At 47.8% G+C, this 24,997-nt stretch overlaps 14 protein-coding genes across 14 annotated transcripts; 7 read left to right on the top strand and 7 right to left on the bottom strand.

The window, feature by feature from the left end:
• Positions 1–628: 628 nt before the first annotated feature.
• On the bottom strand, positions 629–2,341 carry J7337_010290 (uncharacterized protein; the record flags this gene model as incomplete). The annotated part of the gene is made up of 5 exons (XM_044827875.1): positions 629–1,047; positions 1,092–1,427; positions 1,477–2,031; positions 2,077–2,196; positions 2,245–2,341. The coding sequence occupies 5 exons, from the start codon at positions 2,339–2,341 to the stop codon at positions 629–631; spliced, it is 1,527 nt and encodes a 508-aa protein (XP_044676429.1).
• An 814-nt stretch (positions 2,342–3,155) lies between these two features.
• On the top strand, positions 3,156–4,724 carry J7337_010289 (uncharacterized protein; the record flags this gene model as incomplete). The annotated part of the gene is made up of 3 exons (XM_044827874.1): positions 3,156–3,582; positions 3,632–4,014; positions 4,065–4,724. The coding sequence occupies 3 exons, from the start codon at positions 3,156–3,158 to the stop codon at positions 4,722–4,724; spliced, it is 1,470 nt and encodes a 489-aa protein (XP_044676428.1).
• Positions 4,725–4,729: 5 nt separating this feature from the next.
• J7337_010288 (uncharacterized protein) lies at positions 4,730–5,236 on the top strand (the record flags this gene model as incomplete). The annotated part of the gene is made up of 1 exon (XM_044827873.1): positions 4,730–5,236. One exon carries the CDS (start codon positions 4,730–4,732, stop codon positions 5,234–5,236), a length of 507 nt encoding a protein of 168 aa, XP_044676427.1.
• A 307-nt stretch (positions 5,237–5,543) lies between these two features.
• Positions 5,544–6,254, top strand: J7337_010287 (uncharacterized protein; the record flags this gene model as incomplete). The annotated part of the gene is made up of 1 exon (XM_044827872.1): positions 5,544–6,254. One exon carries the CDS (start codon positions 5,544–5,546, stop codon positions 6,252–6,254), a length of 711 nt encoding a protein of 236 aa, XP_044676426.1.
• Positions 6,255–6,508: 254 nt separating this feature from the next.
• On the bottom strand, positions 6,509–6,898 carry TH1 (beta ketoadipyl CoA thiolase, th1; the record flags this gene model as incomplete). Its single annotated transcript, XM_044827871.1, has 3 exons — positions 6,509–6,556; positions 6,604–6,689; positions 6,736–6,898. 3 exons carry the CDS (start codon positions 6,896–6,898, stop codon positions 6,509–6,511), a joined length of 297 nt encoding a protein of 98 aa, XP_044676425.1.
• A 1,110-nt stretch (positions 6,899–8,008) lies between these two features.
• J7337_010285 (uncharacterized protein) lies at positions 8,009–9,730 on the bottom strand (the record flags this gene model as incomplete). The annotated part of the gene is made up of 1 exon (XM_044827870.1): positions 8,009–9,730. The coding sequence occupies one exon, from the start codon at positions 9,728–9,730 to the stop codon at positions 8,009–8,011; it is 1,722 nt and encodes a 573-aa protein (XP_044676424.1).
• A 625-nt stretch (positions 9,731–10,355) lies between these two features.
• On the bottom strand, positions 10,356–11,279 carry J7337_010284 (uncharacterized protein; the record flags this gene model as incomplete). Its single annotated transcript, XM_044827869.1, has 3 exons — positions 10,356–10,390; positions 10,457–10,811; positions 10,857–11,279. The coding sequence occupies 3 exons, from the start codon at positions 11,277–11,279 to the stop codon at positions 10,356–10,358; spliced, it is 813 nt and encodes a 270-aa protein (XP_044676423.1).
• A 592-nt stretch (positions 11,280–11,871) lies between these two features.
• On the bottom strand, positions 11,872–12,876 carry J7337_010283 (uncharacterized protein; the record flags this gene model as incomplete). The annotated part of the gene is made up of 3 exons (XM_044827868.1): positions 11,872–11,940; positions 11,994–12,672; positions 12,743–12,876. 3 exons carry the CDS (start codon positions 12,874–12,876, stop codon positions 11,872–11,874), a joined length of 882 nt encoding a protein of 293 aa, XP_044676422.1.
• A 1,927-nt stretch (positions 12,877–14,803) lies between these two features.
• J7337_010282 (uncharacterized protein) lies at positions 14,804–15,660 on the top strand (the record flags this gene model as incomplete). Its single annotated transcript, XM_044827867.1, has 2 exons — positions 14,804–15,048; positions 15,270–15,660. The coding sequence occupies 2 exons, from the start codon at positions 14,804–14,806 to the stop codon at positions 15,658–15,660; spliced, it is 636 nt and encodes a 211-aa protein (XP_044676421.1).
• Positions 15,661–15,861: 201 nt separating this feature from the next.
• Positions 15,862–17,184, top strand: J7337_010281 (uncharacterized protein; the record flags this gene model as incomplete). Its single annotated transcript, XM_044827866.1, has 1 exon — positions 15,862–17,184. One exon carries the CDS (start codon positions 15,862–15,864, stop codon positions 17,182–17,184), a length of 1,323 nt encoding a protein of 440 aa, XP_044676420.1.
• Positions 17,185–17,291: 107 nt separating this feature from the next.
• Positions 17,292–18,247, bottom strand: J7337_010280 (uncharacterized protein; the record flags this gene model as incomplete). Its single annotated transcript, XM_044827865.1, has 3 exons — positions 17,292–17,650; positions 17,698–18,123; positions 18,181–18,247. The coding sequence occupies 3 exons, from the start codon at positions 18,245–18,247 to the stop codon at positions 17,292–17,294; spliced, it is 852 nt and encodes a 283-aa protein (XP_044676419.1).
• Positions 18,248–19,751: 1,504 nt separating this feature from the next.
• On the top strand, positions 19,752–20,543 carry J7337_010279 (uncharacterized protein; the record flags this gene model as incomplete). Its single annotated transcript, XM_044827864.1, has 2 exons — positions 19,752–20,065; positions 20,111–20,543. The coding sequence occupies 2 exons, from the start codon at positions 19,752–19,754 to the stop codon at positions 20,541–20,543; spliced, it is 747 nt and encodes a 248-aa protein (XP_044676418.1).
• A 1,336-nt stretch (positions 20,544–21,879) lies between these two features.
• Positions 21,880–23,253, top strand: J7337_010278 (uncharacterized protein; the record flags this gene model as incomplete). The annotated part of the gene is made up of 2 exons (XM_044827863.1): positions 21,880–22,460; positions 22,494–23,253. The coding sequence occupies 2 exons, from the start codon at positions 21,880–21,882 to the stop codon at positions 23,251–23,253; spliced, it is 1,341 nt and encodes a 446-aa protein (XP_044676417.1).
• Positions 23,254–23,517: 264 nt separating this feature from the next.
• On the bottom strand, positions 23,518–24,750 carry J7337_010277 (uncharacterized protein; the record flags this gene model as incomplete). The annotated part of the gene is made up of 1 exon (XM_044827862.1): positions 23,518–24,750. One exon carries the CDS (start codon positions 24,748–24,750, stop codon positions 23,518–23,520), a length of 1,233 nt encoding a protein of 410 aa, XP_044676416.1.
• Between the last annotated feature and the right edge of the window lie 247 nt (positions 24,751–24,997).

The raw sequence follows: 24,997 nt of genomic DNA, 5'->3' as shown, positions 1-24,997 counted from the left end.
GCGTATATCCTTAACCCGAGTATTTGTAATGGTCACATGAGATTATCCCACTTGCCAAAACCACCACGACTTCCTTGGCCACGCTGGATGGAACCTTTGCATAATTTTCGCATGTCATTCTTCCAACTTGGTGAAACATCCGAGGACTGCCTAGCTAGGAAGGTGATATTAGAAATTTCTTGCTCTCGATTAAGCAACCCGGGGAATACCGCGACTAAGGCGGTGATGCGGCGAAGCAGGCAAGATTGAGTTCATGTGGGATTAGTGCCGGCATGGCATGATGCATGCATTTCCGAGAGTAGTAATTCTTTACGATGGGACCTTGCAGGGAGGCTATCACTGTTGATCTTGTACGGAGATAGTGATTTGTGTGGTGAGGATGTTGGGGGCTTCAATAAAGGTACTTTGGGGATTAAGAAATAGTTCATCACATCAGGTCATATACCAAGATTGATGAAGAAAAACAGTTCAAGGTTCGAAATCAGAATGGGGATCTAGCGATGAGAGAATGAATAGGGAAGACAACTTCGAAATCACGAACTTTACACGGAATTGAGCGCGATGTAATGCAAAGTCTAGTGTATTGAGCAGAAAAACAAACAATTAAAACTGAAATCTACCCTATATCCTATCGAGATTTTACGAAGTAGGAATCCAAGTATTCCTCCCAAGCCTCGTCCTCGAAAGTCCCAACATACCCGACATACATATCCGGCCGAACAATCACAATAGCCGAGTTCTCGTTCTTGACCCATTCAGCAGTAAATTCCTTGTCCCCATCCCTGTTTTGATGACAGTCAACACACCCATTAGTCGACCCATTGGGCAAAATAGTATAAACGGGAGCCGACACGGAGATTGCCGGAAGTCGTCGTCCGATAACCAACACAATGAAGTCTCCATAAGACACATTTTCATAGAGTCGCGAAGTTTTGCCGGAAGTTCCAGTCATTTCCACATCGGGACAGCGATATCCGGGTTTCCAGATACCAAGTTCCGCCCCCTGGACAAGTGGCGTGACGAACTCGCCGTAGTTGACACCCATGCCTTGTTATGTTAGTCGTGACATGTAACGGTGATGGTGAACGTACCTGTGATGAAGCCGGCATTTCGTTCGATTGTGGAGACGTACTTCTTGGCTGTGTGGATGGTGTCCCTGACTAGTGCTGCAGCTACTCCGATAACTTGAGCGGCTGTGGATCTCCGCTCGATGTCGTAGCTGCGTAGGATGTCGTCTCTTGCTTGGGTGGTGAGGTTGGATGGGCGTGCGAGTGCTGAGAGACGCCAGGCTAGGCCGAAGGCATCGGAGACACCTGTGTTTAAGCCTTGGCCACCATTGACGGAATGAACGTGAGCAGCGTCTCCGGCTAAGATGATCCTGCCGTGGCCTTCCTTGGAGATGAATTTTCCAGCGAGTCGTTCCTTAACTGAGGTATTGTTAGTACAGGAACAGTAGCTGTTGTGTAAGGGACATACCGTGAAATGTGCTGAACCATTCAGTCTTTGTAAACTCCACTCGATAAGGAGCGAGATGTTCTTTGATAGACTCCTCAGCTAGTTGCTGGGTAATCTCTCCCTTGAGGAGAACGTAGAATCGGGACATTCCTCGTTCTCTTGGGATCCAAGCAACCCTAGACTCTCCATCAAGCTCAAATGTAATAATCTCAGGACAGACAGGGAAGTCAGTATCCAAAAAGGTATCAAGAACAGCCCAAGTCATCTCAGGCTTGGTACCAGTGAAACTGATACCCATTGTGTTTCTGACAAAGGATCGCGCACCGTCAGCGCCAACGGCATATTTACTGCGGACCCTTCGACCTGAACTAGTCATGACGACGACAGAGTCTTCGTCTTCAGTGATGCTGATAACATGCTCGTTGTAGCTAACTGCATCGCCGAGACGCTTGCGCATCACCTGTTCAACGACAGGTTGTCCGATCATGAGAAAGTTCTTGTGGAAGGCATGCTCGATACCAACCCACCAAGCGTTCTGACGAGACTTGAAATCGCCTGCTTTAAAAGTAGAGCTCGCTGTTATTGTTAGACTATGTATTTGAAGTGTCTGGATATGCTTACTGTTGCATTTGAGACCGTCAGGTAGAAGCTCATCGAGTATGCCAGCAACCTCGAAGTACTGCTGAGTTCGAGCATTGAGCGCATCAGCGCGACCAAGCTCTAAACTGCGAGGCTTCTCATCTTTAAAATGGTTAGACTTGCTTCTCATCTCAACTCAGCTCCACTAACCAAGGACGCGGACTGAGATACCCAATGGTTGGAGAAGGAGAGCAACAAAGAGCCCAGTAGGACCGCCACCAACGACAGTAACATCAACTTGATCCATGATTTCGAATGAATGTGAATGATTTTGTTTCAGAGTCTAACTTTTGGAGTTCTTAATATTTCACTTCTATGTAGTTGGCGGGAAAGGCCAAGATAAATCACCAAATTCAACAGCTATCCAAGCTCTCCATCGACCTACCTATCTCGGCATCGTCAAACCGCCTCATCAATCCAAGGATTAAGAAAATCCAAAATGTCTCATCTGAATAACAATATCCGAGCTTTCGTTACACCATCAAAGGCCCGAAGAATAATTCAACGCCGGGGAACTTCAACTTGGCCGGGTGGGATATAGCCGAACGGGATAACCGCGCGGGATGCTGATCATCACCACGGACCGTTCCCCCCATTCGAAAATCCAAGTTTTTAGCCCCAACCCCATCAATACTGACGACAAGTGTGGCTTGGCTTCCAGATTGATACCTTCTACTCTAGGAAATCACATCCGTGCAAGCTGACAGGGTGGCCGTCACAATTTTATGAGCTTCCTGATGAAGCCATTTTGTGTCATGCCTTTTCATTCGGATTAGGCGATGTGTGACGAGGGTAATTGTTTTGCCAGCAATTGGGTAATTGTACGATGGCCCACTGCTGAGACGACTCGGTGTTTTTCGCAAATTGTCTTAGTAAACCGAAAATGGGTATGTATGAGCTGGAGTATGTTACTTGTAGTTCACATGTTGATAGGAGATAGTAGACTGTAAGATTTATATCCTCTTATCTCCCTGATGTATCATTCATCTCATCAAGCTTAAAGTCACTCTCATTCCATACAAACAAGCCCTCATCAGAGATTCCTATTCTTTCACTCTACCATGGTTGTATCCAGTCTTCGTCCCGTAATCCCCCTCCCTCTTGGGACTGTTGATCGCAATGTCTCTGCTGAACCATTGACTACCGCAGTCGATAGGGCGGCTCTTGAGACATCAAGCAAAATCCTCGATATCATCGGAAGGTATCGCATGAAGCAAGACGACAACCTCTACTCGCATTCCGATGAGTCAACACTCAAATTCATCGCTCTTATCTACACCCACGTCAAGGCTGGCAAGCCAGTTCCTATGTGCCTACCGGCCTTCCCCTTCAAGTCGCCAAACTCGACCTCAAAGACATTGGGGAAACTTCCTGATAAGGGTGAAGAGATTGCTCTTGCCCACCTCAACGGATTATGCAGCGCTATTGGTGATGTATATCCGCCCGGCGCCAAACTTACTATCATTTCCGATGGATTAGTATATAATGGTGAGTCCACCCTTCTGATAGTTGGGCAAACTCGGACTAATCTCAGCAGACCTTCTTGGTGTCCCAGATAGAGATGTCTGGGCCTACGGCGAGACTCTTCGCTCCATGGCAGCAGAAAAAGAATTTCACAACATCTCCTTCGCACGTCTTCGCGATCTTGTTGAGATTGATCTACCGAAGGACCTCGAGGAGATGACCTATGTTGCCAACGCGTCAAACTTTCGACGTGCACTCCTCAACACCTTCAGCAAGCCTGGCTGGAATTGGGATGAAGTCCGCCAATCGGATGACCAGTGCATGACTTATCGTGGCTACATCAAGTTTCTCCAAACAGATTTGGAAACTGTTTATCCGGTTGATGAGAACCGGAGCAAGTCAAAGTATAAGAGAGGCATTGAGTATATCGCGAAGCAGATGATGGCTCGAGGAGATGTAAGTAACGGACTGTCATGGACGAAACAAGTTGTGTACTGATGTCTTAGGCCTTTGCCAATGCTGTTCGACAAAAGTACCCCGACCATGTTCGCCTTTCAATCCATCCCTCAACCGGCGCTGTCAAGCTGTCTGTCAGCCTTTTGCCAACTGAGCAACTCTACACTACGCCCTGGCACTGCAGCGTAGCTTACAGACTGGATGGTACTATCAGAACCGGCATGCGATCTGAGTTTGACAACGACGAAAGCCTCGAACTAGTCTACGACAACAGGAGACCTTCGTATTACCGAGAGAAGTCACCGCTTCTATCATGGGCAGAGGACAAGGGTGGCATCGTGGTTGATCCTATGTACCCCGCTGGTCTGATCATCCGTCCTGCTAATGGAGCTGGCTCCCTGACACTTGACGATATCGACACGAAGAAAGTCCGTGCTCTGTCAGAGATCAACTCACCGGTTGTTCTCAAGGGATTTGTCAAGAAGCCTAACCGCGACCGCTTCATTGATTTCAGCTACCGATTCGGAACGCCCTTACCCTGGAAGTTTGGGTTATTGCTTGAAGTCAAGGACCGAGGACATGATGCTAGAGGTTTGAACAATGTCCTTTCAGCGGAGCCTATGCCGTTCCACTATGATGGCTTGTTCAAGGTTGTCAAGCAAACTGATGAGGATGGAAATGAGAAGACTGTTTCGACTCCTCCCCAGTAAGTGCCATGTCGAGAAAGAATCTTCAGCGACTGATCAAGACTAGGTTCCAACTCTTCCAGGGTGCCACCTCCTCACCCCGAGACACTGGATTCACCCTTTTCTCTTCATCAACCTTATTCTTCAAATATCTCCCGTCGTGGCTCAAGAAAGACATTTCCAAGCTCACCTGGAGCGTATCAACATCAGCATTCGACAACACCGTCCTGAGAGGTCTCCCCCTAGCTATCGACCATCCTACGACCGGTAAGCTATGCCTTCGATACCACGAACCTTGGCCGCAGTCCAAGACGCGATTTGATGCTTCGGATGTTACAATCGACGGGCTCGAAGCTACAGAGAGCGCTGCGATTTGCGAAACCATCGACTCGGTCCTGTATGATCGTCGGGTTGCGCTGTACTATGCTTGGGATAAGGGTGATATCTTGGTCAGCGATAACATCTTGATGATGCATACCAGGAGTGATTTCACCGCTGGCGTTGATCGTGAGCTATGGCGAATTCACTTTGACTAGATCATGTAGTGCTGTTTTTTCGGTCGGCAGGTCTGATTATGCTTCGTCATTGCCAATTTGAAAGTTTCATATAGATTATTTCTGCAATAGACTGTTTCTGTTCCTTGTAGCCCATTGGTCCATGCTTTGACTACCTTATCTCAGTGTATCTAGTTACGGATTCATCCGGAAATCCCGTCCGGAGATATCTCGGTCGGCATCCACTTCCGACTCGGATAGACTACCGACCAACCCTTATGACATATAATCATTAGCATAAGATCGCGGGGTAGCCCTGTTCATGATAACTTCAACATCATCAATCATCATGGTCGAAGTCAAGCAATATCATCTCCTGCCAACGGATCTCATTCCCAACTCACCAAGACCTCTTCTGCACTACAAAAATGTCTTAGCCAAGCGCCCTAATAGCTCCAAGTGCGACCCCGCCGAGGTCTGGGATATGTTTACTAAGAACGGATGGGACGTCCAATGGATATTTCGATACCCAAACACGCAGTTGTCGCACTTTCACTCTGAAGCTCACGAGTGCATGGCTGTTCTTTCAGGTACTGCAACAATTCGCTTCGGAGTCGGTGATACTTCGGAGGATCTCCAAGAGAACACATACGGATCAGCTTGGGAAAAAGGCGGGATTGTATTGGAAGCTGAGGCTGGAGATGTCTTTGTTATCCCAGCTGGTGTAGCGCACAAGACACACAACACCAAGCCGGCAGCCGAGTTCAAGCTCCTGTCGCCAGGGGTTGGGCATGGCATTGAGGCTGACGATCCGAAGAGGGCGTTGTCTGAGATTGAGCTGGATGGATATACTATGATGGGGGCGTACAACGGTGGTGAATGGGATTTCGTGAAGAGTGGAGGGGACTATGGCAAGTCATGGAAGGTTCCTAAACCAAAGAGGGATCCTGTATTTGGGGAAGCAGAGGATGGGCTTGTCAAGACTTGGCCTGGAGGGGATACTGAGGTGGATTTGGAGATTGTTCAGGTGGAGAACAGAGAGTACAAGTCAAAGATGTAGGTCGTATTTCGTCCAATGATGGAATGAGTTCATCATAAGGCATCATTAGTCTCACATCATTTCAGTGTCTGGAATACAATTGTGAGGTCACTAGGTAACAGAACACAGACAGTTTCAGTTAAAAATCGATTCACTAAGTATGTATGAACATAATAGAAAAGGAACGATCCAGTCACTCCCCAGCACTTGCCATATCATAATCCATCTATCTCGTATTCGCGTATTAGAATGAGAAAGGCATAATCTATCATTCCTTAGTCCTGGACACCAGTAGGGGTGTTGCAGAGGATGCCTTGGTCAAGCTGTGATGGTTAGTAATCGGTCAAGTGAATGGTTTGATGAGACTTACGATAGGCAGAACGCAGCATCGAGCTCGCTGACCAATGGCAGAGCAGACAGCACTGAAATCGGTGGCGTTGGCAGGGGTAGAGGGAGCTAGGTACGTTAGAGTGAATTTCACTGAGGATATGGATCTACTCACGGTTTCCGCAGTCAAGGTCTGCAACTCCGAGGACATCAGTAGCACAGCATTGAGAAGTGCCATAGAGACCAGAGCAAGGGATATAAGCCTGGCGCTTCTCCTCAGTGGGGAGAGCAGAGACGGCAGTAGCCAGGAGGGTAACGAGAGCGAGTGAGAACTGCATGATGAATAGAGTGAATGAGTAGATGGTAGAATGATATGAAGCTTGGGGATGTGGATGCAGATTCCAGACTGGCACTCCAACAATCCCCATATTTATACAAAATCCAAACTATAGATCCCATAAATCATTAAGATCATCGTCAGTAAAACTAAATAACCTCAACGTCATTATCTCACAACAAATCTCCAATGAATACCACGATTAAAGCCGTTGACGTTTCCGATGGCGATATCCCTGGCCTATATCATCTACATATTGACTTGAAACCGGTTGTAGCGTTACAACGGCCCGGCCGTTTACAGCTCTGCAGGGATCTAACGCATAAACGTGTCGCGACGATCGCTCGATCAATTGGCGCTGCTGATTCGCTGGACCGTCGGAGCAAGCACTCAAAGGAATAACCGACTGCCGACCGTTAATTTTACAAGGCTAGCTTGAGGCGAATTTGGAAACAAGTTGGTCGCTGGGCCGATGTCATGACTTGTTGGAAGCAAGTAATTGGTCGGATTGGTTCCTGTGAGGCCTCATTGGTGTACGGCGAAGTTCCACGACCGTTATTGATCATCCCTTTGGTCTTCCTATCAGCTTTTTCAGCTGGAGTTTGTTGGGGCTGGCGTAACGACGTGGCAAATCATGAATGTGCAGACTGTTTCTCATACTGTTCCTGCAGAAAGTGGACCTTCGCGCCGAGAAACTTGATCCGGCTTCCGACCCTGGTAAATGAGCATAAACTTGATTAACATTAGATATCCGAAACTTATATCCGATCGTATTATATAGGTGGCTTGACTTAGGTAGCGGATTAAGGCTCCCGAATCAGATAATGACATCAACCATCATGATGATCTGATAGATATCGTGGGCTAGGGGAGGAAAGTCTTAAGTGATAAAAATCTTTAGGTAAATTTATTCTACGCGTAGAGGACTCTTTACTTAGTTTATTTTGACACGTTATATGAAGGTTCAGAGTTTTCTTGCCCTCCGAGGCGTGGCTATCGCTTGTGTATCTTTATGAAATGAAACAGGAAACAAGGAAAATCTCATTCAAAGGCAAATACTTCGCAAGACAATCTGTTTCTGGAATCCCTGCTGCATATCCCTCCTATTTGGTCACTGATAGTTAACTCCAGACTTCAGCTCCATTCGATCATGATGCATCGAGCTCCTTGCTTCCTTCAGCCGAAAGCGTAGCCTCTCGCCTCTACCGTCATATCTGTCGCCACCCCCGTCGAAAGCCAGCTCAATGCGTTCCTTGACATCTCCAGATAACCCTGCACCGCTAAGAATATCGCGCTCGTCAAACACATGTCCCGCCAAAACACTGATGAGACCAAAGCCCCCAGATACTGGTGAAGAACAAAACGCGACGCGTACGATAAGAAGTATCGAGCCGACAATAGGCTGAGCGAGAAGAACGACTGCAAGTAAAGGAGACCTTTTGAGTACCGTGACAGTCTTCCAAGCTTCATCAGGCCGATGGTACTCGAACTGTTCACGCTCTCCAGCTTTCAAGTCGTTGACCGATGAGCCAATGCCACAGAAGGCGGCTAGTCGAGACCAAAGAAGAGATGATACCACAGCCGTGAACCTTATCTGAGCCGCTTCATCCAGATGGCCCGTCAGCAAGTCACTGACAAAGTCGCTAAGTAAGTATCTGGCATCATTTAGGTGAAGAGTTTCACAGCCGTGTGGAAATTCTTCCTCCAAGCTTCCAGCGCAGCTACCCTCGATAAGGTTAACCGAATTGGCAGTGATCTTCCACTTCCCGGTGCACTTAAGCCGTTGGCTCGTGAACTCGAGCGCTTCCTTTTGAAACCTTTCCTTTGAGGGTTTTATATTCCTCTCTTCTTTCGATGGCCCGACGTGTGGTGTGAGAAGGACGAAGAACTCGTCCACTTGACCTTGGGGCCATAGGGTCGACAGCCACTTCTTTTCTTTATAAAGAGATATGTTCTGTGGCGCCTGATCATCACTTGAGTCAAAACGCTGGTTCCACCACGTATTATTCTTGCGCTGCTTGTCAGCTTCGTGGTCGAGATGCCAAGCCAAGCCAAAGACGTTAGTAGACACGGTGTATGACTGCTGTCCCCGAAGCTCAGCCCTTATGCTCTTGACGTAAGATGGACTTGGTCCGTCCAGCATGGCAACTCTGATGGTATCGTCCGTCAGTAGGAGCATGTTAAAACCAAATGGTTGTGGCTGAGCGGGCAATTTGGTTACATTGGTAAACATGAAGGGAATGGTAGCGTTGACCATGAGAGACGCGCCAGAGGCAAAGTTTGCAAAACCAATAGGGCCAGTGAGACCATATTGACCACCGCTGGCATTTACCTCAGTTGTGACCTTTCCACCAACGAAGCTCTTGTAGCCAACACTAAGAAGTAATGGGAACGCAAGAAATGCGGAGATGAGTAGTGTCCATCGCTGACTCCCGCGCCGCCCGTTCAGAAGACTACCCAAGATACTCTTCTTGATAATCGAATCGTAGTTCTGGAGGAGACTGGCCCATCGTGTTTCCAGTTGCAAAAAGACGATAGTTGACAATTTGGCGGTGCAGAGGTCCATGAGGGATAGCATCAAGCCAACGACAATGAGCTGGTACTTTTGCTCCAGGCTCGCCGCGGTGGGTGGATGAAAGCAACAGATGAGACCGGCGATACTGCAGCAGATGCTCAGCATCAGTGCTGCTATCTCTGAGACGTCGCAAAGCCGCCTCTTGATGGGGTTGCCAAGTCCACGGTGCTCTTGGCCGGTGTTGAAGGGCTCGTAAGCGGATACATCGTCGCTTGGCCTGATTTTATGGCGGGAGGGCATATGAGGTAAGGCATCCATGGAAGAGAATTTTATGATGTCTGTGTAAATTACGAGACCAAAGGAAGTCTAGACTGAGACGTAAAAGAAATCCGGAAAATGAATGCACGCAAAGCGAGATGTAATGAATTGTGGCTAAAAGTCTACGCGATTTATTTCCGGAGCAAATGTCGCTGAAACCACCGCATAGATCAATAATATAACCAATGAGATCAGGGAGTATTGGGTCTGGTCAGATCATTGTAACCTCTGCAACCCTGCAAAGCGATCCTTCACAGTTGTGTGGTATTGTCGCCAATCAAGATGCAACACGATATCACTTGGACACCAACCAACAATCATATTTGCCAAGATAAGAATCAGGCTCTCAAAAGAAGGAGCGCCCACCACGCCCACGAGATCATGGAACAAGATTTTTAATACTATATCAAATAGAATGTATGCAAAACTCCAGAGCTCAATGATAATATTGATGGACAAACTCACTAGTACGGTAACAATTGAAAGACCCTCAAAATCAATGGTGACAGGAGGCGAAAGCTCCGGAGCCTGATTCTTATCCTGCAATTGTGAAAGTGGCTGCATGAGCTGAAAACAAAGTGGTTGTGTCAAAAGCGACATGTGATAAGACAAACCAGGCTCTCGGCTATTTATCCGCAATATCCAGAAAGCCCAACATTGCTGCGAGTACTTTGGAATGTCAGCTTTCTGCTCGAAAAAGATTTGGTTCGGCTGAAAAAGACTTACAAGCGCCAGCTGTCACAATGTATGAAGCTGTGCCCCAAGCAGTCTGTATCGTTGCCAGATCGGTCCACGCTCTCGAGTTCAGCCAAATGCCAATGGCCAGGCTCAGTAACACTGGAATGAGTACCACGATCGAGATGCGGGTGACGGACCAGTCCAGTACCAGCTCAAGGCCATATTCGCCCTCGAGTATATCAAGTCTTTTGTTATTCAAGGTGCAGTGCATCCAGTCTGACCACGCCAAGGATATATGTCGAGGAACATGCCATCTTCTGTAGGATCTCATAAACAGCTGCAAGTCAGCGACCCCATTGTCATCGAGGTTGACGCGCTTATGTGTTCCGGTATTCACATCGCACTGATTCATTAGCATCAGTCGAGGTGACAAAACATAAGGACAAACCTTGTATAATCTGAAGCCTTTTAAATTTTTTAGCGAGACAACAGTCCCTCCTATCCCACGGAGTCGGAAAGTCGCCCAGCGGAGCTTGGAAAAAAGCTGGTCAGGCTTATCGACGAACACAACTCTCTCCTTCGGATTAGGATTTCCGCGGAGGAACAAACCCAAGGCAATGTATGTTGGTTGGATCCGCGACTCAAACTCAATAGCTGATGTGCCCTCGATACCGAAAAAGGGCGTCGAAAAGGTCGTCTTCCATTCGATCCTCTCCGCTTGTGCCTCATGCTGTGCAAGTGAAGTTTCGCCATCTACAGTTCCATTCTCTTCATCGTGTCGTGGTTTCGGGTTCATGAGCTTTTGATAAGCCTTTGGGTACGGAAATGTAGCGGTCTCGTTGATCTCATAGTTGGAGCTCAATTGCGGCATTCCCTAGGCTGCGGGAGGCTGTAAGAAGGACTCGCTCTTGACATTCCACTGATGGCGAAGTGATCTAATGCATGGATTTCGCTGTTCTACAAGACCATTGCAGTCGAGATGCCCTATGCCGTATGAGAAGTACGCGGGTGCATCGTCGGTATCGTCACTAGGTGGCGCCATCATCAATTGCCAAAGGCGAGTAGATATGTTTATTGTTTCTTGACCGATTATCTGTGCAGTCGCAGGAATGAACCCCGCGTAATGAGCATTGAAAATGCGTTGGCGATTCAATCTTCAGCCGCAAGCCACCAAGAACTCTCCAATGAGACGAGACACCGAAGTTCTGTCTGCAGCGGTGAATGATTTGACCAATTGAAAATGTTCAGTACCAGCCAAAGGTACTTAGCGCAAAGCTACATTCTCAGAGTGACTGACTGGAAAGCCCCCAACTGAGAGGTCGGTCGGTTCAGCCAATGATCATACGCCTACAAAGCTGGGACTGTAGCTCACGTTGATGGTTTCTATCCAGCCTGCGGTCTAATATTCCCGCTATAATATTTCTTTGAGTATGTTATCATTATATGAAACTTATTCTGTCATTCTATCGCTCTTCGTCAAGGTGAGATGGACCAGGTAGGTCTCCAAAAACTGGCTGACGATCGTAGCTGAACTGTACGAACCCATGTCAGTAAGATCATTATGGCAACATAGAGGATAACCTACCCTTACTCCCTTTCCAACATCCATGACGAGAGCCTCTTGTGAGAAGAGGATGAAGGATTTGTGTAGGTCAATAATGGACTCGTCTGCAGCATGCTTCTCAAACTTCGCCTGGGCCTTCCTTACCAGCGGAACTGATTCAGGGCCATCAAGAAAGATCTTATAGACAAGTGCATATTGGGGCATGTTTGCGCCGCCGAAATAAGAGTTTAAGTCAAACTGGTCAGAAACAGCACCGACGTTGCAAATCAGTCCCCAGATTTGATCCTGGCAGCAAGAGTTGATGGCGTCAACCAAACGAGGGGTTATCGTCTGCTCCAGGCTCTCTCCGTCCTTTCTTTCATCTGGTGTGGATATGAAATACATGGCAACAGTAGAGTCGCCGGAATCCATAGCACCTGCTACAGACGCAGCTCGCTTCACAGCAGCCGCGGTTTGCAGTGGAATGTTCTTCTCGTATGCCATGAGAGCAACACTCGTTTCAAAATCTGCGAACAAAGGCCCATCTGGTGCGATAGTTGTCTTGACATAGTCGCTGGAAAAGCATTTCTGGACATGCTCCCAATCTCGGAAGAATAGTTCCGTGGTGTCGTCTCTTCCAACCCAGTTATGGTTGGCGTTCAAGGGGCCACCAGGGCGGGATCCAAAGGATGAGTCAAAGACCTGGGTCTGGATGTACTTGCTACGCATGAGCTTAGTAACATCGTCCGACTCCAGAGATTGTTATGTTGGTCAGTGGGAAGTCGACATACTGAGGCTTCTGGTCCTTATCCTCTGTAGCATCAGAGATGCTACCGTGGATACGGAATCGATGGTCAAAGAATTCTTTCCGTGTCATATAAGGCTTACGCCTGCCAGTAGCAATTTGCTTAATATGGGGCATCATGATGTGAGCAAGTCTATGTTGTAACGCGGGCGACAATAATGATGCAGGATGATAGTGGGTGATAGCCAAGCTACTATATGAGTGCAATCAACGTAGCTCGGTTACAGGAGGAAGGAGGTGACAGAGGAGATCTTACGAGCTGGTTTTATGCAAGAACTCATAGCTGACTTCGGCTCGAGTGGATGCCTATGCATACTGACACAACTTAAAAGATCTACAATGTGGGGCCGACAAATATACCCCAGTGAAAGAGGGTCAGGCCTGTTGTGAAAGCCCCGAAGTTGAGCTGCAGCAATTAGAACGTGGAGCCGATAACTGTTGGCCCATGCATGCATGATATTACGGAACCTGCATTGGGAGACTGTATATAGGACAGGGTTGGTATGTAGCTACAGCACATCTGACGACAAAGCCAAAGGATCGTATTGAAGCTAAGCATTCGGGCGGACCAGATGACTACAAATACCTACCCAGATAAGGACGGGAGCTGAACTGGCGCTGCTTCTGTCAAGAACCTTTGTTAAACCCAAGCGTAGGTAGCTACCACGAGCAGCCGCATGGAATGGTAGACGATCCAAACAAGGGCATCTCAGGTTTGATCTAGAAGCACAATCAGCCCTGTTATCTTTAGCACTCTATGGACCTCTCGTTTATGGCAAGCCCTTTGCGTTTATTTCTTTTCTTGCAAGAGCTCCCCTGAGCCGGTTCATCAGATTGATGGGAGAATCTGCCGTTAAAACCGATTGATCTGGTGCTTTAACAAGGTCATCCTCTTGAAACCTTTGGAACTCTCTAGGGCCAACAACATACTCACTATATCCATCCCGAGGACTCCTGTTAGTTCGAGACTCATTGATTGGAATTTGCAGAGACGCCAATTGAGTCTATGCATACTATAAGATGAAGAAGAAGAGGGCAGGATTAAATTCTTCTTGATCTTCTTCCAATCTAAGTGGTTCATTGGTGTTGCCAGTGCCTTAACTTTGATTGAGAAGATCCAGAATAATGATGTTCATTCATCTCGAGCGGTAGACTTTCGATGGCAACCACTATCACAAGCCGCGTAATGAATAGAATAATCGAGGGATGAAAAGTTCGTGCAAAGTCAATACTAGCGATATCCTTGAACATCGAGACTCGACATCTAACCTTTAACGAAAGGGTCATGTTGTATGTACTTCTAGTCCATATGATCAACGATCGACACTAGGATTTCTAATCTGGCAATCCGTGTGCCGTAAAGAACCAGTAACCCCAGAATTATAGGGATGTGGGGATTACGGGACGGGAATATCGGCATCGGCATGTGGAGAAGGCATGCGGGCTCAAAGAAGGCCGAAACTGGAGAGCCAGGATTTGAAGACGGGGTTATCAAAAGTCCAATCAATTCAAATTCTCCCAAGTTAAAACAAACCTTGATTATGGCTACGCAGGAGTCCCCTCGACGTGGTCATCATTGGCACCGGGCTCGCCGGCCGTTTAGCCGCCCGAGTACTACGCTAGAAGCACAATGTTAAAGTATACGAGCGGTCGTCTTCACTAATCGAGGTTGGTGCCGCTATCAAGGTTGGTCCAGATGGTGTTCGGATTCTCGACACACTTGGTTTCGACCGTGCGACGGCGGGCTCGTTTCCCGTTGCGGCGATCACAAGGTCTTCACGAAGGAGGGCCATCTGCAACTTGATGAAAAAAATAGCTATGTGGAGAAATATGGCGCTGACTGACCTTTTCAACATCAGGCGGATCTAAGAAGCGAGTTTCTCCGGCTGGCGACCGAAGATACTGGCGTTTCTGGTATTCCAGGGAAGGCCGGCTGAGGTGCTTTGGGATCAGAAGATCATCGACATCGATCCAGAAGAGGGCCGAATCGCACTTGAATCAGGGGAACAGGCCAAAGCAGATCTCCTAGTTGGTAAGTTGTTCAAACATGGCCCAATTGAGTTTGTCAACGACAGCTGCGGATGGCATCAAGTCCATGGTGAGGTCATACGTCGTTGGTGATGCTGTGTTCCAGACAGCGAGGCCATCTGGCTTATCAGCCTTTGGTTTCACGGTGGAGCTTCACGACATCAAAACAGCTCTCAAGCAACTACCAGAAATCTTACAAGCGGACCAGCCTGCATTCTTGTCCATGGTATATTCTTTCGACAACAGCATGCGATCTGTTGTTATGTATCCTGCCGAAACTTTGAACTGCTTAACTTTGTGTATATCGTTCCAGATAGCAGCCTCAATGAAAAGACAACAGAATCTTGGACGGCATCTGGGGATTAGGAAGAGCTTATGTCACTATTTTCAGACTTTCCCTCTTGGGTGCATGATTATTTGGGGTAAGATGTCCCTTGTGTGATCCAGTCTTGTAGTACAGAAGCACTGACTAACTTCAACAATAGAATCGCAAAGAATATGAAACTCTGGCAGCTTTGGGACCAGGACCCGTTACCAACCTATATTCGCAGTCGAACAGTTTTGATTGGCGATGCGGCGCATGCGATGACGCCTCACCAAGGACAGGGCAGAACACGGGCTGTTGAAGATGCAGAGGGTTTTAGACTGTTCCTTCAGAAATTCGTTACTAGTGAACATGTTCCTGAGCTCCTGAAAGACTTTGATTCTGTCCGCAGGCCACGCGCAAGCCAGATCAAGGATAATACCAGAAAGGCAAAGAACAAAAGGACGGCGCAGGGAGTGTACATGCTTGCGAAGATAAACTGGACCTACGGTGGCATCATGGAAGAGCTCAAAGCCGTGGAAGAGACTACAGGAATGCGGATATGTAAATAGCTCTTCTTATAATGATATTAAACGTCCTGGCAAGGCTTCCAATCCTTTCACGGTGTTAGGTATCCACTAATTATGCGCAAAGGCCACTGAGCGAAGGATTGAATAGGGCTTGCTGCCTAGAGTCAGCACTAGCGGTCTTTTAAAATGTCACTCATAGTGCAGTCGTAATCTGTACGCTCACAACATCTCAACTCATTGAACATGGGCTACTCTGAAGTTCTCTGCCACATTTGTGGCGTCAGTTTCAACATCAACCGCTCTCGAACAGACAAAGAGCCTCGAAGCGCAGCCTGGGGTTATCAGACCCTTGCGATGAACCCTGAAAACAGTCACGGTCGGTGGGGATGCTACTACGTGAAGAGAGACGGAGTTCAAGACCCTGGGGCTGCCTCACTGGAGACAGTCAAGTATATCCCGCCTAAAATGGAACCAGAAGATTCATCCGACGATGGATGGACATCGGACACGCCGGATGATGAATGGGAACACATCGCAGGACCAGAGTGCGAGTACAACGGAGCCTATAACGGGAATCACATCTCCGCAGAGGCCATGAAAGGCTGTCAAACATCCCAGTGCCTTGTACCAAGAGGCAATGATTGGCAGCCGGAGATAAACGACCAGGACTTTGAAACTTCGGGTAAATTCTTCCTCAGCGGTTTGTCCGACGACATGCCCAGTAGAGATATGGGTTGGCCGTCTGTTTCTCCCGCGCGTCATGGCATGGACGATGTCAGAGCTGAGAACATCATTTGGGATGCTGAAGATGCGGACGAGTACTGTATGCCTTTTCATCCGGCCTGCTTCGAGATATTCAAGAGAGCTTCTCTATATCGGTATGGAAGCGTTGATGTTCAGTGCTTGATGCAATGGTGGCGTCTCGAACCAGAGTACGAAGACTTCCATGGCTTTCCCCGTCATCCCGCTGTCAAAGCGGCTGCTGAGCAGTGGTGGAGTCACGAACGTGGAGGTGAATTCCTAGTGGCCAACCCTTGCTTCGTTCCTGGACTAGACGATCTCCTGCAATCGACACAGAGCGTGGAACATACCCTTGGAAACGAGTCTAGCCCTTCTGGAAGTATCGTATCAACGGAACCAGCCCCTTCCGACCCATTCTCAAAGCTCCCTAGCGAAATGATTCGTGAGATTCTTATCCATCTCCGTTTCAAGGACCTTGCCAACCTGCGACTCACCTCTCGCGTATTTCTGCATCTCCCGAACACGGTTTTGTACGAGTTGACAGTTCAAGAGACTCCTTGGTTGTATGAGGCATGGTCATCGTTGCCTATCTCTTTCTGGGCAACAACGACTCAAGCAGAGATCGAACGCGGAGGTAGCATTAACACAACTCCTCATCCAGTCAAGCTGCTCGGAAAAGGTGAAACAGACTGGCTCCGTCTTCAAATGGAGCTGTCAAGGAATTGGAAAACCATGCTTGGGCTGCAGAATCGACGCAGAATCTGGAATGATTGCCAGGAGATCTTGAATCGGGTGGATGAATACCGAAATCAGGGCAAGATCTGAAGGTTCTTGAGCTTATTTCACTTTCTATAGTTGGCAAATGGAGCCGCTTTCAATGTAATGATTTGATTCAACATGCTTTACAACAGCCCAAGCAACGACGGCATAATTTAACCAAGCTTTGAAAGACGGTCCAAAACATCGTCCTCCCAAGGATAATCATCGCTCTTAATCTTTCCAAATGTCGGCAATAAAACAGCCTCGTCAATCTCAGCATACTTTCCACGCTCAATATGCACAAGCTGTCCGTTCTTGGACGAATCAGCCATAAGGAAAGCGGCGCAACGTGCGACAACAGAAGCAGGCTGTAGTTCAACGTTAATGGCATCAAGAAGAGCCTTCAGCGATGGCAAGACACTGCTGTCTGTCCAGCTAGGTGCTAGTGTGTTCACGCGGATAGGAAGTTGAGCTGCGGCGAGCAGGGGCACGAGACCGCGTCCCCAGCCTAGAACACCGTGCTTGGCGGTGGCTAGGGATGTTAGTAAAATACAATGACGTAGGCTTTGGCTAACTCACAGTAATCCACAGCTCGAACACGCTGAAGACCCGTCGTCGAGCCACTAATGAGAATGCTACCTCCCTCAGGCTGTTGTCTCAGATAGTTAATAGCCAGCGTCGAAGTGTTGATGACTCCCTTCAAGCTAATGTCAAGAAGCTGGTGCGAGGGCTCCTTCAAGTCTCCATTCTCATCAACATCAGTAGCCAAGTAATCCGTCCTAGGCCCAACACCAGCATTCGCAAAAACATGGTCAATACGGCCATAAACCTCCTTGGCCTTCTTGAACAGCGCAATCAAATCACCCCAAACTGAAACATCGGTCTTGACAAAGGTAAATGATCCCTTGTGCTCCTCCGGGGGAGGCTGCACATCGCCGCTGACTACCGAGGCGCCAAGCGACAAAAGCAAGTCAACAGTGGATAAACCAATACCGGAAGATCCTCCTATCAAGGATTCATCGTTAGCTCCATTCTACTTGTCTGTAAGGGGGTGTCGTATACCAGTCACGATGACAACCTTGCCCTTGAGGGCCTCCAGCTTTTGATCGTCGATAGTAAACTCAGCCATGTTTTCTAATTCTTGAAACGTGAAGAAGCAGAAAGACGCGGTGAGTAGAAACAGCAGCAGTGGCTCTGACTAAAATACGAAAAGTTACATTGGCCTTTTCGTCCACACCGATTCAGGGTCCTCGGTGGAACCGGGGAACCCACAGCAGCTCCCGCAAGTCGTACGAGTTCTTCATCTTGCATTAATCGTTGGTGGGTAAACTATTGTTTCTGCTCTGTACGGAGTAGTCCCGAGTCCAGTCGAGGACTAGATCTCACAATCCATGCTGGGTATCCATATTTGCTGGGCATGTACGCGATCACGTGTTTTGAAATGCTCATTTGCCACTGGTTCTCTTGGTGGAATGATCGGAGAAAGTCGCCCGGGGTGTTGGTTCTGTCGGAAATGGATCTCTGCAGAAGGATCTGATCGGCATTGATGTAACAGATCAATACGAGGAGAACATGCAGACCTGAGATGTCTTTACATGCATATCTTTGATCGATTTACGCTTTGAACATGACTATCTCTTGGCTTCGGACACCAGTCGATCATCCGCAGACCAAAACACAATCTAATATGAGGCTGACGAAAGAGCACTAGACGTGCGGGCCGCCCGGGGATAAAGTGGACGTTCCAGAAAAAGCAGCCAATATTTTCGCCTCGGAGCCATTCACGGCCAAAATGCTCCGCAAATATTGAACTAAAACTTTCGAGACAGCCGTTGATTCGAGTTCGTCATCACTTGGGACCCGTCCTCTAATTGGCCCCCTATGTTTGAACCGTTACGCTAGCTGGGCTGCTGGGGCATCCAAAAATGAACGAGCCTCAGAAATGAACGCGAGAAATAACTGAACATGCAGTCATGCACAGGTCCAGGCGGATATTCTAGTGGGGCCTTTTCGGAGTGTTTATGTCACGACGGAGTTGCATACAGGTTTTCCCGAGGGGCTAGGGGTATGGATACCGGCCCAAAATTTCCGAGACGTTGGGATATGCCGCTTGATATTAAATCTGGCAGATACAGATCTCGAAATCGTCACTGGCCTTGTTGTTTGTTCCTTTGTCGATTCCCCTTTTCTATCGTTCGCCTTGAATCACCAGTATGGCTCCTGTAGCCGGTGAGGGCGTGCCCCTTCTATGGATCACTATTGTGATGCTCATCCTATCTTGGATATTTCTCAGCGCGCGGCTGGGAGTTCGAAAATGGAAGAATAATCTTGGCTTGGATGATTGGCTGATGTTTGGGGGTTTGGTATGCATTTTGGCGGACTTTGAAGACTGTGACTGACGAGACAGATTCTGTATACGGTTACGGCTGCGCTGGTTATTACGTGCTGTTTCCACGGAGCAGGTCAGCATAGAGATGCTATTGAAGCAAAGGATGTTATGATGGGAACAAAGGTACCTGTCTTTCCAGCACTCATCGTGTAATTGCTAACGTATCATGTTGCAGCTCTTCTTCATCGCCCAATTCTTCTACTCCGCCTGCTCCGTCCCGATCAAAGCCAGCATTTGCGTCACCATGCTCCGAATTTGCGATGCACGCCGTCGGTTCGTCTGGACCTTATGGGGACTCATTTGCATGACTGTCATCACCGCCATCATCTTCATCCTCGCCACGGCGAACGTTTGCCATCCGATAACAACATTGTGGGGAGAAACGACGCATGGATACTGTAACACAAAACTCAACAGTAGTGTTGGGTTCTTCTTCTCTGCTGTTTCGATTATCGTAGACTGGACGCTGGCTATTCTTCCTGGTCTCTTGCTGTGGAATATACAGATGAAGAATAGGGTCAAGTTCCCGGTTATTGTCATGCTTGGTCTTGGTGCTTTGTAAGTTACGCATGAGATCTTAATGGTAAAGCTAACAACTTGTAGTGCCAGTTGCGCCACCGTCGTCCGACTCGGCTACCTCACACTCTACAACAACCCCGAAGAATTCATGTACAGCACCGGCGCAATCGGCCTCTGGTCTATTGTCGAAGAGGGCATCGGAATCATCGCCGGCTCAATGCCTGCCCTTCGTCCACTTCTCAACCTCCCCGTGTTCCGCAGCACGTACGCCAGCAACACGGGGTCCAACGGAATCTCGAGTCGAATGAACCCACCTCATGTCTCTGGCAACAAACATACCCGGATCGTTTCAGATAATCGAAAGTCAAGTTTAGAGTTGAATGATTTTCGATCGGGCATGACAACACGAGTGGGTTATGGTAATGACGATAAGATTAGGCAGAGTATTGATGATGGAGATAGTCAGAAGTACATCTTGAAGCAAACGCGTGTTGTGATGACGACCGAGCAAACATAGATTATAGGATAGCGGATTTCTGAGACTTGCAATGTAATGTTTTCCATCTCACCATATTTTTTAATTCGCAATTATGCAAAGCGAGCCGGCGCATGCAGCTGGAATCTCTCTCATTCTACCATGTACCCACTTGGGACTTAAAAACCTCCTTGCGAAGACGCATGTAACAGAGAGCTGGTATTTTTATTACTAGAGTGTCATTAGAAGGCCGTAGCAACGTTGAGAAGTGAGGCGGATGAAACAGCCTACTCGATTTAGAGAGATGAGGAGCCGCCCTTAGTTTGTCTTCTTGGCATCCCTGCTCGTTACCCTGCAGTGACTGGATATTGCAGGGAAAAAAACACAAACACAACTCATTACTTCGCTCAGCAGATACTAAATGCTAAATTTACAAAATAATAATTACATTCATACCTATAACGACTTTCAGAATTCTTTAACAGTCAAAGGCTGTGCCCGCTACAGACTGTTGTAGTGCTGATATCTTCGGGCGATCAAAACTTGATACGTTTATGAGATGACCTCTGCACCTAGAGGTGATTATATGAAATAAGAAAGCTAGTTTATATCAACAAGAAATATCGCCATGCTTTACTAATTGTAAACTGATAACTTGACTTCAATTCTGATTTCATCAATCATGCCGGTTCAATAGCCATGCCAAGTCCTTAGACCAGGGTTTGCAATAGGTGCGCATGCACGGCATAAAGCAGATCATGCGGGGAATCCTAGTCATTGCCGACATCATCTGACTCGGTATCTACAAAGAGCAAGGTAACCTTCGCAGGCAACCTTGATTTTTCTCGAGATGTACCATCTTCTTTAGCCGGACGACTTTGAATAGATCTCTGCAATTTGTCCAAAGCTTGTTCAGATCCGATCAACATCCAGTCTGTAAAAATTCTACCTTAGAGGTTCTATGCCAAGCAGTTTAAGGTTAACATGCACTAAAAGAGTCGAATGAATAGCCTGGTAAAGCTTGTATGGATGTAGCGTCCCTAGTTGAAGGTTTCCGGGGTAGGCCGAGATATCACCCCTTAGATTTAAGCATACTTTCAGACTTGTATTTAGCCTGTCCCACCGGAGCAAATTCAATCGGTAGTTTGTTCTCATGTTCCTGACCCTGAATTTACCTGTTTAGGAGCTCCTGCGGGGGATCTGCATCCCGGCGGGGGGGTTATACGATCTCTGTACCTTGTAATGGCAGAGCCAAGACTGCCAACCAAGAAAGAGAAATGATAAGTAGCTCACAACGTGCCCCGGGTAGCATCAGATGAAATGGCTAGGAAGTTCGCTTTCAAATCGAGTCAGCGCTTGAACAGATATCTTGTCGAAGATGCACTACGCCACCCTCACCACTTTGGTGCTGGCTCTGACCACCAACGTCGCTGCACAGCAAGGCACAGCAACTGTCGACCTCTCCAAAAATCATGGACCGGCGAAGGCCCTTGGTTCAGGCTTCATCTACGGCTGGCCTGACAACGGAACAAGCGTCGACACCTCCATACCGGATTTCTTGGTAACTGACATCAAATTCAACTCAAACCGCGGCGGTGGCGCCCAAATCCCATCGCTGGGTTGGGCCAGAGGTGGCTATGAAGGATACCTCGGCCGCTTCAACTCAACCTTATCTAACTATCGCACCACGCGTAAGTATAACGCTGACTTTATCTTGTTGCCTCATGACCTCTGGGGTGCGGATGGCGGGCAGGGTTCAAACTCCCCGTTTCCTGGCGACAATGGCAATTGGACTGAGATGGAGTTATTCTGGAATCAGCTTGTGTCTGACTTGAAGGCTCATAATATGCTGGAAGGTCTTGTGATTGATGTTTGGAACGAGCCTGATATTGATATCTTTTGGGATCGCTCGTGGTCGCAGTTTCTTGAGTATTACAATCGTGCGACCAAACTCCTTCGGTGAGTCTACTACTGATACATACGTATCTACAGTGAGCTGACTGGTCGAATTAGAAAAACACTTCCCAAAACTCTTCTCAGTGGCCCAGCCATGGCACATTCTCCCATTTTGTCCGATGATAAATGGCATACCTGGCTTCAATCAGTAGCGGGTAACAAGACAGTCCCTGATATTTACTCCTGGCATCAGATTGGCGCTTGGGAACGTGAGCCGGATAGCACCATCCCCGACTTTACCACCTTGCGGGCGCAATATGGCGTTCCCGAAAAGCCCATTGACGTCAATGAGTACGCTGCACGCGATGAGCAGAATCCAGCCAACTCCGTCTACTACCTCTCTCAACTAGAGCGTCATAACCTCAGAGGTCTTCGCGCAAACTGGGGTAGCGGATCTGACCTGCACAACTGGATGGGCAACTTGATTTACAGCACTACCGGTACCTCGGAGGGGACTTACTACCCTAATGGTGAATGGCAGTCTTACAAGTACTATGCGGCCATGGCAGGGCAGAGACTTGTGACCAAAGCATCGTCGGACTTGAAGTTTGATGTCTTTGCCACTAAGCAAGACCGTAAGATTAAGATTCTAGCCGGCACGAGGACCGTTCAAGCAAAGTATAACATCAAAATCAGCGGTTTGGAAGTAGTAGGACTTCCTAAGAAGGGTACGGTAAAAGTCCGGACTTATCGGTTCGACTGGGCTGGGCCGAATGGAAAGGTTGACGGACCTGTTGATTTGGGGGAGAAGAAGTATACTTATTCGGCCAATACGGTGAGCAGCCCCTCTACTTGAAATCTGCCTTGACTACGGGCCTTTCCCTCGAGTTTCGTAGCCGAACTAACTTTGAGTCATAGCTGACACTTTCTGTCAACCCACCTACAAACGCTACGGCGTTTGCTTACGAGTTTTCAGTTTAAAACCGGTGATGGACTTTGTTTTGGATGGGGACGAGGATGAGATAGCAGATTCATCATTTCACAAGACCAGTCTAAGTTCTGAAACATGACACAAGGAAATAGTAGGAAAACTCATCCTACTAGACTTCGAACCCAGAAATCATTCATCAGTCGAATCTCGTCGCATCCTCTTTGTTCTTGATCGTAACTCAAGCGAACGTCGCTTCTTAGACCCCGTATTACCAAGCAAAGACCAAACATGAAGGTTGGAAGGCAGAAAGGTACCACTGTATGCCTCCCGTCTGAGAAACTCCATTATGGATGAAAACGGAATCGCATCCATGCCGCAGTAAACAGTGATCGCTCGACCGAAAGCAACCTCATGCATAAGTTCTTCCCGTTCAAACCAAGATCTTTGTAGTAATCTGATGACAGACGACTTTTGCTCCTTCGATGGGATGTATGAACATCCTGGATTTGTGGGGGAAGGTGTATCATCGGACATAGTCTCATCCGGGTCTTTGCCATCAGCTCGAAGGATAGATAATATGGCTTCTGGCGCAAGCTTCGTTTCGTCGTTCTGATCTCCAACCCATGCTATGACAGAACTAGCACGGCGGTAAATATGTTTGATCAGAAGGCCATGATTCGCTCGCTCCTCCGGATTGCTCTGATCGATGCAAATCGCATCAATCCACATCGGCCTCCCGACTCGTATAACCTCAGGAACTGGGACTAGTTCTCTCTCCTCTGGCGCCTTTTGCATCTTGTACGCAATATCCTCAATGCTCTCCCAATCTTTTGGCTTGTTATACGTGATGTAATCCATCGGTGTTTTACCATGCGAGTCGATTACTTTCATGCTGGCTCCATAGTCAAGAAGGGTGTTGATGATGTCGTAATGACCAAGTTGTGCTGCATGATGTATCGCCGTCTTGCCAAAACAATCCTGCGCATGGATATGAGCACCTTGCTCCAACAACTGCTGAACCTTGGGTCGATGATTATTTTCCACAGCTGTCACCAACTCTGTCTCCAAGAAAATCTCATTGCGCTTTTCAACGGGATCGTTAACTTTTTGAGCCATTTTGAGAGCTTCATATATGTTTCTCGGGAGAAACATTAGTTTTCCGTCGATGGTGACGGGATAGAGATGCATAGGCCCGTATTCATCAATATCGCCTGGATCAGCACTATCTGGATTTCCCCATGTTGAAGAGATGAGATCGAAAACTGGGGCTTCGTGAATGTCGAACGTTTCTATGATGAATTCTAGTAGAGGTTCACCTAAAATCGAAGGAGGTGAAAGCTGGCGTGGTCTTTTGATGAATGACAGTAGACGGATTGAGGCTGGTGAAGGAAGATTCGTGTATGAAGCGTTGGTGAAATCCATTGGAGGCACGTTGACTGAAGGCATCATGCTAATTGGTACTGTGATCTTTGTCTGTTCCTGATGATTATCGTATCCTCACCTCGCTTTTATAATCTCACCACAGTGAATCCTTCCGCCAAGACATGCATCGTGTGCCTATTTTAGTGCAGGCGGAGGGCGTTCTGCCTAGCTCAGCCCCTGTAAGTGGAGAGCATTCGCTGTCAAATCCGTCGGACTTGACTCGGCTGCCTCCCCAACCACCGAATAT

Source organism: Fusarium musae, chromosome 8 (assembly GCF_019915245.1).
Source record: "Fusarium musae strain F31 chromosome 8, whole genome shotgun sequence".
Lineage (NCBI taxonomy): Eukaryota > Fungi > Ascomycota > Sordariomycetes > Hypocreales > Nectriaceae > Fusarium > Fusarium musae.
This window is presented reverse-complemented; position numbering and strand designations above follow the sequence as displayed.